This window comes from Harmonia axyridis, chromosome 7 (assembly GCF_914767665.1).
Source record: "Harmonia axyridis chromosome 7, icHarAxyr1.1, whole genome shotgun sequence".
NCBI classification, from domain to species: Eukaryota; Metazoa; Arthropoda; class Insecta; order Coleoptera; family Coccinellidae; genus Harmonia; species Harmonia axyridis.
Genome location: NC_059507.1, coordinates 3,123,452 through 3,141,471, shown reverse-complemented (window position 1 = coordinate 3,141,471; position 18,020 = coordinate 3,123,452). Strand labels below are relative to the sequence as shown.

Here is an 18,020-nt window from a genome sequence, read left to right as displayed (position 1 = left end):
CGGACCATACCCCTGGTTAAACAAGAGATATTAAAGATATAACTTTACCTGTGCTTATCGTCATCCCATCTGCCATAACACAAATCAATTCCTCCAACAAAAGCATAATTTTGATCAATGACTACCAATTTTTCATGATGAGCCCATAGGAAAACACCTACTTTGGCGTGATCGGGATGTCTCAACACATTTCATGGAAAATATTTATAACCAATAAACTGAAAATTAAAATGGCAACTGACAAGCAGAGTGGGCGTGGTTACCGAACCTAACCAAAATAAAAGTATGGTTACTCTGGTGACGGATAACTCACTGAAGTTTGAGGAAATAGTCACCCGTTTTCGAGGAATTTTACATATACAGACCACCAACTTACTAACCATAGTAACCAAGGTGATATACGGACCATATTCTAAATGTTTTATTGAGAATAAGGAATATAACCAAAACAACTTAAAATATACGTAATAATTTATTGATTCTTGGATTTGATAATAGTTATATCATATGTTATTAGGAATAATTAAGTATATCATAAGTTCTGCACTTGCCTTGTGTTTAAAAAATATTCACATCGAAATATTTCACAATAAATACCTAATCAATAATGTATCCTATCGTTTTCAGTGTGCTTGCTGTTGGTACAGTGAAAAACCCATATTTGCTTGTACCTTTATTATTCAAATTAGAAAATACGATCTGGATTTATAAAACTCAATATAACTACAAGAAGCCTTTATCGGTGTCTGTCTCAAGGCTCAACTATTTCACCTCCATCATTGGATCGATCCCAATTTGTTAAAAAAAAAATTCTTCAAAAATATAAAGATTTGACGAAGAGTCGACAATGGTCAGATAAGACTTGACAAATCAGCATTATCATTTCTGATCGATGCTATTTGTGCTTTCTTAATTATTATTGTCCTTTCCTGTGTTATCACAAAACAAACGAAAAAATGTGCTAATAAATAAGGTAACTACAATAATGGTAAGCTGCAGCGAATACCTGTACATGGAAATAAGTTGAAGCTATGAAAATCAAATGTAGAATTAGGAAACGTAATGGGTCTTGGACAACGGGTGTCGGCAACTGAGAATTTTCGTCCAAAGGGAACTCTCCCGTTTGGTAGTAGGTTTCTAACATTCTTTCTTTCTCGACCCAGCGATTTAAGAGCCATTTCGACAGGCTGTCTGGGTCTTTAGGCACTTGACTCAAGGGGTACAGTTTGTAAACCATCAAAGTCTTACAAGGGGGGCGATAACCGAAAACAATTTCAGCTAAATCTATTGGGTTGCCTTTCGGATAGGCAATCGTTATATCGAGTATCCATTCAAGTTTTTGGACGGATGTTTCATCTGAAAAAGAGAAAAATAAGTTTTTTCCTTTTTGAATGACAGCAATATGAAGTGAGTAAATGTTGAAGCATGCAATGGAAAGTTATTGCAGTGTGGTTTGTTAATATTTTAGTGAGTAATTATAAAAAAAAAAAAAAAAAAAAAATTATTGGAGAAAACAGAAAGATCAAGCATTCCTCAAATATAGACATGGCAATGAAGACTGCAAGTATATTCAATAGTTACCAAAATAAATTATAGGAACATTTTAAATCGGAATGTTATTGAGTTTATAATAATGGAATTCTAATTTAGTTTCTCTAATTCTGTGGCAAAACTGTTAATTCTGCCATTTCTTACAGAACAAAATCGTGCGAGAATGTTTCAGATTCACACAGATTTCATTCAACCTAACGGGTGTTTTTTTTCGAGGTATATAACTTTAAGTTGGCATTACTGTTCAAGATGGCGACCGATTTAACAGCTGTCAAGTGATTTATTCTCAGTTTTGGTTTGGCAATTCATCATGAATAGACTCACGCCTGAACAACGCTTGCAAATAGTGCAATTTTATTTCGAAAATAATGGTTCTATGCGGAATACGTATCGCGCACTACGTCCATTTTATTTTGTTTAACGATGAAGCGCACTTCTGGTTGAATGGCTACGTCAACAAACAAAACTGCCGCATTTGGAGTGAAGCTAATCCTCAAGTGTATGTCGAAACACCGTTACATCCAGAAAAACTGACTGTTTGGTGCGCTTTATGGGCTGGTGGAATCATTGGTCCGTACTTCTTCAAAAACGATGATGGCCAGAACGTTACAGTCAATGGTGATCGGTATAGAGCCATGATTACTAACTTTTTCATTCCTGAATTGAACAACCATGATGTCCAGGAGCTGTGGTTCCAACAAGACGGCGCAACATGTCACACAGCTCGTGCCACAATCGATTTATTGAAAGACGCGTTTGGTGACCGCCTAATTTCAAGTTTTGGACCTGTGAATTGGCCTCCAAGGTCTTGTAATTTAACACCGCTAGACTACTTTCTGTGGGGCTATGTAAAGTCAATGGTCTATGCGGATAAGCCACAAACCCTTGACCATTTGGAAGACAACATTCGCCGTGTTATTGCCGATATACGACCACAAATGTTGGAAAAAGTCATCGGAAATTGGACGTCCAGATTGGACTACATCCGAGCCAGCCGTGGATGTCATATGCCAGAAATCATATTTAAAATGTAATGCCACAAGATTATCTTGCGGATAAATAAAATTCATGTCAATCGAATAATCCATCGTTGTTTTATTGCAATTTGAAGTTCTATAGCTCTAAAAAAACACCCTTTAGAACAAAATCGTGCGAGAATGTTTCAGATTCACACAGATTTCATTTAACCTGTTATCTGTCAAATTTCTGATACAGAAAACAGTTTTACCAACCAATATTTTTCAATGCAAAAATTACTAAACGATATATTTCATTAATTTCAATGAAAATTTGGTTCAATTAGAGAAAATATTGTATAATACTTGTACAGAAGGTTCTTTTCAACACTTGTTCATTCAAAAACTCACCACCTCGTGGCTCATTTTTGAATTTTGAACTCGTGGAAGATTATCAATGCCTTCTGCACTTGTGAATAACTACTCCACTTAGACTTCTTGAAATTTTTAACCTCTTCTCAAAACACACTAAACAATATATTCGCTCTAACTAATAGCAATGCTTTCAAAAACCATAATTCTTTCTACAATCATCTTTGTCGATAAGATATTGAAAGTTAAGGTTATCTAAGAAGCAAGCAAGCTCTTTGGGATATCGCTTTGCTGTGAAAGTTCTACATGCAACCAGTGGTTAGAACTTAAAGCCTAAATTGTTAATTGATTGTAGAAAAAACAATTTAATACCTATCAATAAAGTGATTTCTGTACCTATGGTAGAGTTATTGTTTGCGGCCACCTTTTCAGGATTCAAACAGTCCATAATGGTGTGCAGAGCACCGACACGGGGTACAGTCACATGCTCCAAATGGGGGAGGTTATTTTTGAGCGCGTATTTTTGGGATCCCACCTTACGTTTCCTCAAAAAACCGCCCTCTGGGAACAGAATGAGCCATTTTCTCTTTAGAGGTATGTACTTCTTGTAGATGTGGCTTGCTAAATTGAGAAGCGATCTTTCTCTAAGTTTTCTACCCTGAAATTGGAGCAGTTAACGAGAAGTTCGTTTGCATATTCATCAAAAATGGGACAGAATTTGTACAGGGTGGACAAATAAGCGAGGTAAGCGGCTATATCTTAGGATCCACTCATCGTAGAGACTTGCGGTAAAAATTTTTACCACTAAAGTGTTAAAGAAAACACACTGGAAATTGTTTTGAAGTTTATACATCTACCGCTAGGGGGCGTAATAGCTACCGTCGAGTAGAAAAATGAATTTTTTTCATGCTAATTTGATGGAATTTCTGTTTCTGTCAAGAAAATCCTATCATTACATTTGAAATTTCGGAGTAAAATGAACAAAACAATAAACTTCTGACTTAGCGCCCCCTATCGAAAGCAGCAAAAACAAATTTATCATGAGTATATTTTGTCCTCAATCAACAAGATATTATCTTTCAGACGAGATCTAATTTGCTCAAAAATGTTGAGCCAAACTGAAGTTAAAGGCGTTTCAATCAGTCAGATTTCTCCCTTTCACCTACCCTTATTTGATGTCGTAAAATCGGAAGTGACAATTCAAAAAGATAGAGAATTTTCAAAGGATTACAGTGATGATATTTTTTCTTCAACTTCACATGAAACATTTTCGAGTAAAATTCATTTTTCCACTCGACGGTAGCTATTACGCCCCCTAGCGGTAGAGGTTTGAACTTCAAAACAATTTCCAGTGTGTTTTCTTGTACACTTTAGTGTTTAAATTTTTTATTTAAGTCTCTACGATGAGTGGATCCTGAGATATAGCTGCTTACCTCGCTTATTTGCCCAACCTGTACAATCAGATTGAGACAGGCACACTTTCACATATGAAAATGGAAACATTTTTTGATATTTACAAATCTGAAGAACCTAAAGTTTGAAACATTTTCTTACCGACATAATGAAGAAATCCTGATGGATCACACTAACAATGCCGAAATTCGTGTATTTGAATACGCTATCCATTATCCACATGATATTTGGCAATATTTGCCGTCTGGTGTTGAAGGTAGCCATTAACAATGGCACATCTCCTGTAGACTGGTGATTGGCTATTACCAACGTCCTGTCTTCGAGACATTCTGTAATGTCATCTCCGGCTTCCATTACTGAAACGAAGAGTTGATTCAATATACAAGGTTAGCTGGCAAGGTTATGGCATCAGTATTGTGGGATGCGCAAGGTATAATATTCATTGATTACCTCCAAAAGGGCCAGACCATCAACAGCGATTGTTATATAGCGTTATTGGGTCGTTTAAAGGATGAAATCGTTAAAAAACGGCCCCATTTAAAGAAAAAAAGGTGCTGTTTCATCAAGACAATGCGCCGTGTCACAAATCAATGAAAACAATGGCAAAATTGCATGAATTAGGCTTCGAATTACTTCTACATCCACCGTATTCGCCAGATCTGGCCTCCAGCGACTTTTTCCTGTTCTCAGACCTCAAAGGAATGCTCGCTGGAAAGAAATTTAGCGCCAATGAAGAAGTTATCGCCGAAACTGAGGCCTATTTCGAAGCGAAAGACAAATCGTACTACAAAAATAGTAATGGAAGGTTGGCAGGTCGCTATAATCGCTGTATCGCCCTCAAAGGCAGCTATGTTGAATAATAAAATCGAATTTTGCCAAAAAAATGTGTTTTACTATGATAGACCGGGGACTTTCCAATTGGCCAGTTAAATAGACCTTAACAAATAGTGTATGTTTGAATGAGGTCTCTTTTGTCTCCATATTTTACTACGAATTTTTTCTGGTAGAATTATGGAAATTTCCTATCCAATTAAAATTTCTGATACAAATTTATGAATGGTTATTAATGTTCAAGTTTTTGTTATCGTTCACTAATCGTATATGTACGTCAAACGCCGAACGAATAAATAGAAGGATTGAAGTCTAACGATAACCTATTTGCAGCAAATAACGAAAAACAAATACTACGAATACGAAATCTATGGCGAGCTTAGACCCTTCTTGTTATTTATAAACATAATTGAATTTCACCTTGGACTGGACTGAATAATTTTTTTTGACACTACTACCGGATAAGACCCAATTAATAGATAAGAAAGCAAGGAAATAACAATTATCGATTCTCCCATAGTTGAACATGAATAGTAAAAATACTTATTACTCTGCTTGAATGTAGAGTTTTTCAATAAGAGGTTTCATTTCGAATGAAAAAAACGAGTTTATTTTAAGACAAATCAGTGGATGTTTAGAAGAAGGTATGCCCTCAAGGATGTAAAGCGATATCAGCCAAAGGGACTTGAGCCTGACTTGAAATCAAGTCAAGCTCAAGCCTAGTAGCTTGAAAATCAAGCCAAGTCGTGAATCTCTATACGCTCTATTAGTGATGACGTCACACACCGCCATTTTAGTTCTCTTGTCAGTGTTCGGAATCCAAACAATCAAATTGTCATTCAAATTAGTACGTTGTCGTTGAAGAAATTGGCTTATTCTGATAAATAAGATTATTTAAGGAGCGATTTCACTATTTATTGATAGACAGAAGGCACGAGATTAATGCCAGTAAGTTCGAACTTGAAGTTCAACTAATAAACACGGCTTTTTACAAAATCTGGGGAATGATACAGGATTCAAACTTACTGGTATTAACCTCGTTCCTTCTGTCTATCAATTAATACTGAAATCGTTCCTCAAATACTCTTATTTATGAAAGTAAGCCAATTCCTTCAACGACACCGTACTAATTTGAATGACAATTTATTTGTTTGGATTCCAAACACTGACAGGAGAACCAAAAATGGCGGTGTGTGACGTCACACTAATAGAGCGTATTCAGGTTCCCCATTTTTCTACATTGGGCTCAGGTGAAAATATTCAGTTTGTTATAGTTGAAAAATGTGTGTTTTTTCTTCGCAGCTATGAAATGACCATTAAGAATGAAATTAATTGAAGTTTTCTAAAACTAAGTTATGGTCTCGCCGATCCATATAACTGTAATTACTAATTAACATGAAAAATCAATTAGAGATAGGTAATACAAAGCCACTATTAGAAAAAACAATAATTGTTAAGATATTCAAGGCTGATAGAAAATTTCGATAAAAAACACCAATATGCTGGATCCACCCCTGAGCAAGGAAATGCCCTGAACACAGAGTTAAATCAATGTCACCACGCTTTTTTAATAAAATTCATAGATGCATCTATGTTCACTTGGTTAACTCTATGGTCTAAGCAGCGAAAGGACAGGGGCGCATTAACCCATTGAGACACTATTAAATTAAATAAACTTTTTATCTCAACCGAATCTAGAAAGAAAGGAAAATGAAAAAAAAAATTTGAGGAGAGGTATCTCTATAGATAAATTTAATGTACAACTTTGAGACTCAGCCTGAATACACGCAAAATTTTAACTTAATGTTTTTTTTTTCGATATTCTTCTTAAATTTTCTAGTGCAGCTTTTCAGTGTAAAGTGTAGTGTAAAGTTTTACGTCTAAATGCACTAGTCGGTTTTTCCCAATTTACAAACATAAACACGAAATTTACCCTTAAAATTTCAAGTTTCTAGGTTTTTCCGTTCGAGATTTATCGTGTTTACGGACGGACATAATTGAATTCGAGGACGCATTCGTCATTAGTGGGTCAAACCTTATCGTTTGGGAGGATTCCCGGCTCAAAATTTAAAAAATACCAACAGACATCTTGACGAAAAGCTAGAGCGATACGTTCAGGGAACGAGCGCTCAAATATCCCATCCGTAGCTATTTGCATGATATTCGGTAAAAAAAAATTATAATTAGAGCAACATCATGTTTTTGTTATTTATGTTGTTAACATGCATTATATCTGAATCCATTCAGCGTGACTCAGACCTGATAAGATTTATTTCTGGTTATTATCCCACTGCAAGATCGTGTTTGTTTTTGCAACTCATCCGAGATTCGTAGAAGCAGAGCACTGAACCACCAGAAAACAGTCTGGTGTTATTGAATCGACATTTCGTCTTATTTTTAGACCTTCGAGTAATCGCCGATTTTTGGAAATTGGTATTTTTTATTTCAGCATTTCGTTTACTTCAATACTGCATAGATAACAGCACATAATAAATGGACGTATACATAAAAAAAATAAACGAAAGCACTGGCGTATACAAAAAAACCGGCAAGAAGTCAAAAACTTCTTGTGCGTTTATCTTAATTAATGTATCTTTTCGGAAATTTATAATAAAAACAACTAACCATCATTTAACAATCAAGTAGAAATATATGATACTTTCAACACAATTTTTGAAACAATGTACTACAGGAAACAAAAAACCATATAAAAATAGGTAAAAATAATAAATTCAAATTTAAACTTAATTATTATGGGTTTCATTCATGATTTTTTCAAATTACCTGCAGAAACTACATATTTAAATTGAGTTTTCAAAAATAGTTAAATCGCTCCGTTGCACAAAGTGACAACAGCGCCTTGTAGGATAGCGAAGTATGATAGGATAGATGAAGTATATGCTCTTCTTTTTCTATTTCCTGCTAGTTGGCTCGATCAAATCATACCAATGTTTGTTTACCTAATCAAAATAATAACAGATTTGATGTGCTTTTCTATCCATGTAATATGCAGAAGATGTTGCCATATTGAGCAATGGAAAAGAATCTCTTCGAATTCTAAATCCCCATTTCTTTTTTCTTTTTGCTGATTGAATTTTTTTGCAACTAAGATTGACCATACGTTTGAAATGTGGCGTTTCATAACGATATTCTATAAGAAATAACGGGTGTTTTTTTTCGAGGTATATAACTTTAAGTTGGCATTACTGTTCAAGATGGCGACCGATTTAACAGCTGTCAAGTGATTTATTCTCAGTTTGGTTTGGCAATTCATCATGAAAAGACTCACGCCTAAGCAACGCTTGCAAATAGTGCAATTTTATTACGAAAATAATGGTTCTGTGCGGATAAGGTATCGCGCACTACGTCCATTTTATTTTGTTCAGCGATGAAGCGCACTTCTGGTTGAATGGCTACGTCAACAAACAAAACTGCCGCATTTGGAGTGATGCTAATCCTCAAGTGTATGTCGAAACACCGTTACATCCAGAAAAACTGACTGTTTGGTGCGCTTTATGGGCTGGTGGAATCATTGGTCCGTACTTCTTCAAAAACGATGATGGCCAGAACGTAACAGTCAATGGTGATCGGTATAGAGCTATGATTACTAACTTTTTCATTCCTGAATTGAACAACCATGATGTCCAGGAGCTCTGGTTCCAACAAGACGGCGCAACAGGTCACACAGCGCGAGCTGCAATCGATTTATTGGAAGACACGTTTGGTGACCGCCTAATTTCACGTTTTGGACCTGTGAATTGGCCTCCAAGATCTTGTGATTTAACACCGTTAGACTACTTTCAGTGGGGCTATGTAAAGTCATTGGTCTATGCGGATAAGCCACAAACCCTTGACCATTTGGAAGACAACATTCGCCGTGTTATTGCCGATATACGGTCACAAATGTTGGAAAAAGTCATCGAAAATTGGACGTCCAGATTGGACTACATCCGAGCCAGCCGTGGCGGTCAAATGCCAGAAATCATATTTAAAATGTAATGCCACAAGATTATCTTGCGGATAAATAAAATTCATGTCAATCGAATAATCCATCGTTGTTTCATTGCAATTTAAAGTTCTATAGCTCTAAAAAAAACACCCTTTACTCAATTTTAGTTTGAAGGAGAATTCCATATTGTAAGAGGTCGAAGGGTATATGGAAATAACTACATATGTATATTCTTATCATTTAGACAAAACTGAACGATATAAATAATAAATTTCGAAAGAATTTCTTCAAGCCAAGAACCTTGGAGTTCCTGTTCATATTTTCCCGTTGAAATTGACTTGAAATCTAGACTTTAGTAGCACACACATGTGATCAAAGGATCAACAATAACAATAAACTTATCAATTTCAAGAAGTTATTTTTATAATACTACAGAATGTAAGAGACAGTGTTGAACGATGATAATTTTCCGCATATGGTTGATAAAACAATATTTATTCGTTTTTAGGAACATAATCACACTTCGATAAATAACATGGGTTCCCATTTCAACTCGAGTCGACTTTTTCGAAGTTTTTTATTTTTCAAATTAGGCTTCATATCAAGCTTCATTTTCGAGAAAAAAATTATAACTCATTTATTTCAATCTAATTTAGGCTAAATGAGCGTCTTATTATTTTAAACAACTGTACCAAATATGTTTTAAAATGTACTAACTGACAAAGAAACTGCAACACCCAGAAGGAGCTGTTTAAATTTTAATTTTTTTGGTAAAACATGGATATATAGCAAGGAGTAAATGATAGACCCTGTCTAGGTAATTTTTTTTTTCGAATGTTCTCATGTAGTTGAAGTGTTTAGCCTTGAGAACGGATTTTGTACTCTGCACGATTCGCTTGGTTGCATCATAAACGTCGTGAAATTGTCTGTTTCTTATTTCTCAAGATTTCCCACTATCCCCTGCGTCCATGATTTGTACATATTTCACCTTAGCGATCGAATTTGTCAATAACAGTGGTCCAGTTCTTCGGTACTAACTCAACATGCTCACCTGACGAAGTCATGTTATCATGACGAAACAATTGTTGTGAAAATAAATATATAAAGCGGAAATAAGTTATTTTACTTTTTAATCATTATCTTTATCCATTCTTTTTTCAGGGCTGAAGGCAAAGTTCGATTTCTATTGACAAAGTATTTTTTTTTATTAAACGAAGAAGTTGTTAATTTCACACAAATAGTTCACAGTGTGAAATGAATCAACAAATGATTAACAGATTTAGGATATTAGAGAATGACGAGATAGCAAAGTCACAAAATATCACAAACAGGTTTTCAGACAATAATTTAAGATAATAAAATGATTCATCTACCTACTTCATTCTCAAAACTAGCCTATACGTCATTCCGTCATTTTATCATAATCAATTATTGTGGGAAAAACCAAATTTTATCATTTTTATTGTTATTTACTCTTCTATCTCCTAATCTCTAATCCTCGGGATTCAAAAGTTATATCCTGCGCAAGAGCAACAACGATTTCGACATCAAATGAAAATGACAGTAGTAAGGAAAACAGAAATGGGACGCAGATGAACTACTCACAAGCAGTACTCGGTAACTACATGTCTGACATATCAAGACAGCCGTCAACCTCAAAATCCAGTAAACAAACGCCAAATCCAATCGAATTTACAAACATAAAACCAAAACCACAATCAAATGGAGCAAATCAAGACAATGAAGGTACATTCAAGGAGGTAAATTATCGACGAAATAGATTAACGTCAACTAACAAGCAACCTAGGAAAAATTTGGGAACAGCTAAATTAAACGAAAATGACAGAAGTGCCGGATTCGCCGGAGTAGAAAGAAGAGTGTGGATGTACCTATACCGTATTAAAAATCATGTGAAGGCAGAAACCATAAAAGAATATATTCAGAAACATGAAGATTTTCATAATTGTAAGATAGATGTACACGAACTAGAAGGAGATCCAAATTACAACAAAAGATTCTTAGTAACAGCACCAATAGATAAAAAAGACTCCCTATATGATACGTCCTTTTGGCCAGAAGGAGTGGGAATCAAGAGATTCGACTTCAGAAGGCACAAAGAATTCTTGAAAAAGAATTTTTTATAGAGTACAATCAGGGGCACAACACCTACCCAAATAGATACTTCTCCATCTTGCACCAAAATGTCCAGTCCCTATCCAACTCAATAAATATAATAGAGGATACAATAAAAGATCTTGAAGTTCTTAACGCACTTTGCTTAACTGAACATTGGAGAGACAAACAACAACTCAGCAATCATGGTATCCAAGACTTCATACTTGCAAGCTCCTTCTGCAGATCCCTAAATAAACATGGAGGTAGTGCAATCTACCTAAGAAGAGGCACAGCTTACCAAGAAAGACAAGATATAGTAAAAATGTCAATAGAAAAGGTTATGGAAATATCATCAGTTGAGATCAGGACCCACTCGGGAAACATAATACTGCTATCCATCTATTCCCCTCCAAATGAAACCAGACTATTCCTCAAGAAAATAGAAGAAGTACTTGATATGATATCCTGGACAAAGAACACAGTTATTATTGCAGGAGACTTTAACATCAACATACTTGATAAGGAAAATAGGAACACAAAGGACTTTCTCGAGCTCCTAAACTCGTATGGCATAATACCAACAATAGAAGTACCGACAAGAACCACATCTACCAGTAGCACATGCATAGACAACATAGCTACAAACCATAAAAACTATACAGCAAAAACAATACGAACAAACATTTCAGACCACGATACAGCTCAAATTTTAACAATAAAACACCAAATAGAGGATACTAATAAATATAAATACAAAAGAATTATGACACCGCATAGCATACAGGAGCTGAAAGAAAGATTGGAACAAGTAGATTGGGAAATTTTGAAGGATATCCCAGAGCAGGAGGTAGATCAACAATGGGCAACCTTTTCGAATATATTTAAACTCGAGATGGATTTTTCATGTCCCATGAAGAAATCAGTACTGAAGACCACCAAAAAATCAAAGCCTAAGAGCGAAAAACTAAGGAACTGTAAATCAAGACTGGACATACTACATACCTGCAAAATATACAACCCAGCATTTCAAGAACCGTACAAAGAAGCAAAAAGAGAATATGATCTTATTATCCAAGAGGAAAAACGCCAGAACTATAGAAAACAAATACTTGAATCGGACAACAAAACCAAAGCCCTGTGGAACACAGTTAAGAAAATTAAAGGTAGCACACACCAAAATACCGATATAACAGGAAATCCAAAAGAAATGGCAAATGAGTTCAACAGCTACTTCTCATCCATAACAACCAATAAAACCAACTGCAAAAAAAATTTAGAACCCCACTGTAAGATCCCAGGCGCTACATCTAACCTCAAACTTCGATCAATATCTGAAGAAGAAACCATGAAAATAATAAGTATGTTGAAGAACAAAAATAGCTGTGGCACTGATGGTATCCCAATGAAGCTTGCAAAAGAGTGCACAAGACAGATTGCAGGTCCTCTCACATATCTCATAAACACGTCTATGAAAAATGGCATATTCCCAGAGATTTTCAAGACGGCACTGATTAAGCCGATATACAAAAAAGGGGAATTAAATAAACCAGAGAGCTATAGACCGATAAGTATCCTCCCAACATTTTCGAAAATATTAGAAATGGCCATCTGTATGCAACTAACTTCATACCTGATAGAAGAGGATATCTTGACGTCCTGCCAACATGGATACCTAAAAGGAAAATCAACACAGACTGCAGTATTTGAGTTTATCACTGAGGTTTTGAGTGCTCTGGAGGACTCCCAGATCATGATTACATTAATGCTGGACTTGTCGAAGGCATTTGATAGCCTATCCCATGATCTCATCTTTGATAAACTTCAGTCATATGGTATAAAGGGAACAGAACTAAACTGGTTTAAGTCCTACCTGACAAATCGTAGACACAGAGTAGTAATTTTCCAGAACAACGAGGAAACATTGTCAGATGTAGCACCTACTGAGCTGGGCGTGCCACAGGGAAGTATATTGGGCCCCATACTCTTTATCATCTTCCTTAACGATCTGTCCATGATAACTGACTCTAAACCATATATAAAGATGATAAATTATGCAGATGACACCGATTTGAGTATAAAAGCAGATACTTTTCCAGAAACAGCCAACTTAGTGAAGACAACATTAGCTCAAGCAAGTGAATGGTTCAAAGACAACAACCTACAAATGAATACGGAGAAGACAAAAGCAATCCTTTTCAAGACTACACATGCAGGCTTTCAGACGCCAACAAACATCCAAATGACAAACTCCACTGTACACCTGCAGAAATCTGGACATTTCTTAGGCCTTCACATAGATGAATCCCTCAATTGGAACGAACATATCTCGGAACTACGAACAAATCTGAGCTCTATCTGCTACACATTGGGAGTCCTCAGGAAACATCTTGACTCCACATCTTTGAAAACGATATACCAGGCGGTCTTTGAGTCGAAGATGAGGTATGGGATCTTGTTCTACGGAAGCTCCGGCAACATGACAGCCATATTAAAGATGCAAAAGAGAGCCATTCGGGTGATGTTTGGTATGAGGAGAATTGAATCCTGCAGGGGGATATTTCGGGAAAATGGCCTCCTAACTGCACCTGCAATCCATATCCAGGAGTGCCTACTTTTCGTGTTCAAAAATAGGCATTACTTCAAGGAGAAAACAGCTAGTCAATATGAAACGAGAACGACCACACTAAAATACCCAAAGCACAGGTTAACCCTAACTGAGAAAGGACCAGAGTACAGATGTATACGTTATTACAACAAAATTGCGAACTACATAAGAGAAGAATCATCCCTGAAACATCTAAAGAAACTCGTATACAAGCTCCTGCTGAAGATTGAACCCTACACGATTGAGGAATTCTTGAACTATGCAATCTGAGTGCAAGCCTTCTATGACACTATTTCATGTCGAGTGGGTTCATTCGAGAATGTATTTTCCTTTACATGAAATAAAGCATATTATTATTATTATTATTATTATTATCTCATAATTCCCTTCTATCCTTCCCCTGTTAATGAAATAACACTTGAAATTTTTATTGTAATCGATCAAAAACAAGAACGTGTCAATGATTCTGAGCAGTGTTTGAAGCTGTTTAAGTGCAATAAACCTGAATTTTTGCGTCGATATGTGACAATGGATGGAACATGGCTCCATCATTTCACTCCAGTGACCAATCGACAGTCAGCTGAGTGGACTGCACACGACGAACCGAATCCAAAGCGAGGAAAAACACAACAGTCAGCTGGCAAGGTTATGGCAACAGTTGTCTGGGAGAATATTCATTGATTACCTCCAAAAGGACCAGATCATAAACAGCGATTATTATATAGCGTTATTGGATCGTTTAAAGGATGAAATAGTTAAAAAACGGCCCCATTTGAAGAAAAAAAAGGTGCTGTTTCATCAAGACAATGCGCCGTGTCACAAATCAATGAAAACAATGGCAACATTGCATGAATTGGGCTTCGAATTTCTTCTGCATCCACCGTATTCGCCAGATCTAGCCCCCAGCGACTTTTTCCTGTTCTCAGACCTCAAAAGAATGCTCGCTAGAAAAAATTTAGCACCAATTGAGAATCGCCGAAACTGAGGCCTATTTTGATGCGAAAGACAAATCGTACTAGAAAAATGGTATCGAAAAGTTGTAAGACCGCTATAATCGCTGTATCGCCCTCGAAGGCAACTATGTTGAATAATAAAATCGAATTTTGCCAAAAAAAATGTGTTTAACTATGGTAGACCGGGGACTTTTCAATTGGCCTGTTATACCGAAAATACCAAAAATCAAAAGCAGAAACTTTTTCTCTCTAATTCTGAGGTTATTCCGTTCATTCTTCCACATCTTGTAGAACAAAATCGTGCGAGAATATATCAGAAACGCACAGTTTTCATGGTTATATTTTATTATTCTATGTTGGTACTCCGAACTTTCCGCCACGGCTTTATCTGTCAATTCATCAATTTGCCTTAAAGAAATCAGTTCTGCCAACCAACATTTTTCAATGCAAAAATCACTAAAATGTTTTTATGGAAATATTTCATTAATTTCATTGAAAATGCAATGAATTAGAGAAAATAATGTATAATACTCGTACAGAAGGCTCATTCTACCACTCGTTCATTCCAAAACTCGCCACTTCGTGGCTCGTTTTTGAATTTTGAACTCGTGGAAGAATATAAACGCCTTCTGCACTTGTATTATAAATAACTATTTTATTATTATTATTATTTTATTATTATTATTTGGATTTGGATCTGGATCCATCACATTACTAATTACAATAATCGAATCATTCAGCTATCTAATCTCGGTATACTTCACGTGTTCGTTCGAGTGTACGTGTACCCATCACAAAAATATCTATTTCGTAAATCGAATTTATGTGATGGATTTTTTTGAACGTCAATGATGCAACCGTACCTGATGTTTTATAAAAATAGGTGTGCAAAGGACAAGGTCGTCTTCAACGTGCCACGCCATATTCTCGTCAGATAATTGAAAAAGAGAATGAATGAAAAACGTTCACTTTATGAAAGGAACATTACGTCGATTTTCTTGAAAGGAAGGAACCAAACTTTTTTATTGTTCAATTGTACTACTGGTAGAATGATCAATTCTGTTTTGCAATTGAATTGAGAAGGAGTTTAACTATTCCTTTTGTTCAGGCGGTAAAACTGATTAATATTTATTGTTTTTATGTAAAATTATAAAGTAGTTAAATGGTAATCTATTTTTGAATACTATTCGGTTGAGATCTTGTCGAATATATGCCTTTATGTGTCCAATATCCTGAACAAAGTATAAAATGAAATTTAAGTCTAAAGTTACCTAAGAATCATTGATAATAATAAGTTTATTAGGTAATTACAAAGTCAATAAACTCAAAAAAAAAGTTTTAAATTATTCAAGTATAAAGCGGTTGAATTACAATGTTGCTTGTTACGACAATAAAAAATGGGATAATATTGACACTAACCTTCATATCCTGCCCACCAACTCCACATGGCTACCATAGCTAGCATCCAATGGAACATTTTTCCTTCTATTTTGTAATACATATCCTGATAGCCCAGCCTCCTCAAGGGGTAGAGCATTATCATCCAAATTGTGTAAGTGCCTATGCAGTAAACATTGTTCAGGAGAATGAAGCATAACCTGAATATTCCCTTTGGAATAAGGAACAATGTCCTGAAAAAGAAAAACATATAGGATATTCATATTATGAAAACAAGAGTTAGAAAAAAAAAATTGAAATCAATAAAGATTCTGAGAATCAACTGCCATACAATATGTTAATTATTCATTTTATTGTTAATTTTGGGTGGGTTCTTTCTACCTCTTATATCTCATTTCAAAACAATAATTCAAAATTTGTTCAAGGGTATGCATAAAAGAAATCATATAAAATATTTCATTATCGCAAATAATTTTTATTCAACTAATACTCATTGCAATATTAATTCAGCTAGAATAAAATCAAAGAACATAAGAGTTTTTTCTATATGTGTATGAAAGTTTCAAGCATCTATTATAGATACACCTGAAATTCCACCTGAACAATTTTATCAATGTTAATAAATGATAAATATTGCAGTATTGTGATAAGTTTTTAGAAACGGCTCTGTGTGTGATAGGAACTATATTTCCATAATAATTCAGCAATTAAAACTGCAACTATTTTATTTGAATTTGAGTAGGTAATTGAATTGATTTCAACTCATTTATATGTTGATTATTGCATAGTTCTTATTATGGAAAAAAATTATGTGCTCATTTACTGTTGGAAAAAATTTTTAATCTTGACCAAGAAAATAAAAACTTGACTCTGGATAGATTCAATTATGATAGTTTGAGAAATTTATATTGTCTTATATTTTGTTTTGAGAACAGATTCATAGATTGAGGTTAAATGTGTAATATTCAATCCTACCAATTATGGAAAACTAATGTCAAAAAATAAAAATTTATCTGAAATTTCATATATCCATTGCTTCATGATAATGGAAACAGCATTGGAGATGTACCTAATTCTGAGGAAATGATAGCATTCTAGTTTTTATATAACAATGTTATCATTCACCAACAAATAAGGCTATTAAAATAATTTTTACATTTACTATTGGAAGCAATAATGATAAATATTGACAGGATAATCAATACTTACTTGCACACATTACACATTCTGTCCATTTTAATGCAAATTTTCTACGACTATTCCATGCCCAAATTTCCAAGATATTTCAAATTCAATAACAATGCACTAACACACCAGAAATAGAATCACTTAAAAAATTAAGTGTTAATACTCCAAAAATCCTCATTTTATCAGAACATCCACTGTTTTTCAAAACTTCAACTCAATTATTGAAAAGGAACTTATTTATATCAACTTATAATTTATCCAAAAAACCAACGGACACCTAACAAAATAGCAATTAAATGATGAAAAATCGATTTCACCGTTTTTCGCCGAGTTCCGAATGTTTAGCAACGACAGGCACAAATATGAAAATAAATAACTACGCGATGAAGTCACCCACTATTATTCATAGATAAATTCAGTCTCATCAGACGGAATTTCAACTTATCATTATATGAGCTATTTGTTCGTATTCCACTTAAAATTGTAAAGAAAATGTTCAAAAAATTGTTAAATCAGTAAAACAAAAATCAACCCATTTCCTCTGACAGTTACACTTTTTGACATTAATATCTGGTTAAGCTGCAAAAACACAAAGACAAACGCATTGCGGGTATGCATAGAATAAACTGACAATACAAGATTTTAAATGGTAGATTAGATTAATGAAAATTAATTAATATTGATTCATC

The 18,020-nt window shown here is 34.8% G+C and overlaps 1 protein-coding gene across 3 annotated transcripts; it reads right to left on the bottom strand.

Moving 5' to 3' along the window:
* Positions 1-459: 459 nt before the first annotated feature.
* On the bottom strand, positions 460-18,000 carry LOC123685397 (acyl-CoA:lysophosphatidylglycerol acyltransferase 1-like). 3 transcript variants are annotated; one of them, XM_045625059.1, is made up of 6 exons: positions 16,630-16,652; positions 16,547-16,552; positions 16,165-16,376; positions 4,434-4,648; positions 3,252-3,537; positions 460-1,356 (listed from the first exon to the last, which is right to left on the bottom strand). In XM_045625059.1, exons 1-6 carry the CDS (start codon positions 16,635-16,637, stop codon positions 962-964), a joined length of 1,122 nt encoding a protein of 373 aa, XP_045481015.1. In that variant the 5' UTR covers positions 16,638-16,652; the 3' UTR covers positions 460-961. The 3 variants fall into 3 exon arrangements, with proteins under 3 accessions (XP_045481015.1, XP_045481016.1, XP_045481014.1); XM_045625060.1 differs by lacking the exons at positions 16,547-16,552; positions 16,630-16,652 and adding an exon at positions 17,353-18,000 and having other exon boundaries at positions 3,276-3,537; XM_045625058.1 differs by lacking the exons at positions 16,547-16,552; positions 16,630-16,652 and adding an exon at positions 17,353-17,962.
* Positions 18,001-18,020: the final 20 nt, after the last annotated feature.

Excerpts from the sequence above, each read along its gene's own strand:
- LOC123685397 (XM_045625058.1), bottom strand. The coding sequence starts at position 17,378 with ATGGACAGAATGTGTAATGTGTGCAA. Across the intron at positions 4,649-16,164 it reads TTGGTGGGCAGGATATGAAG|TAATGGAAGCCGGAGATGAC; the intron begins GTTAGTGTCAAT and ends TCTTCGTTTCAG. Across the intron at positions 3,538-4,433 it reads AGGATTTCTTCATTATGTCG|GGTAGAAAACTTAGAGAAAG; the intron begins GTAAGAAAATGT and ends CTCCAATTTCAG.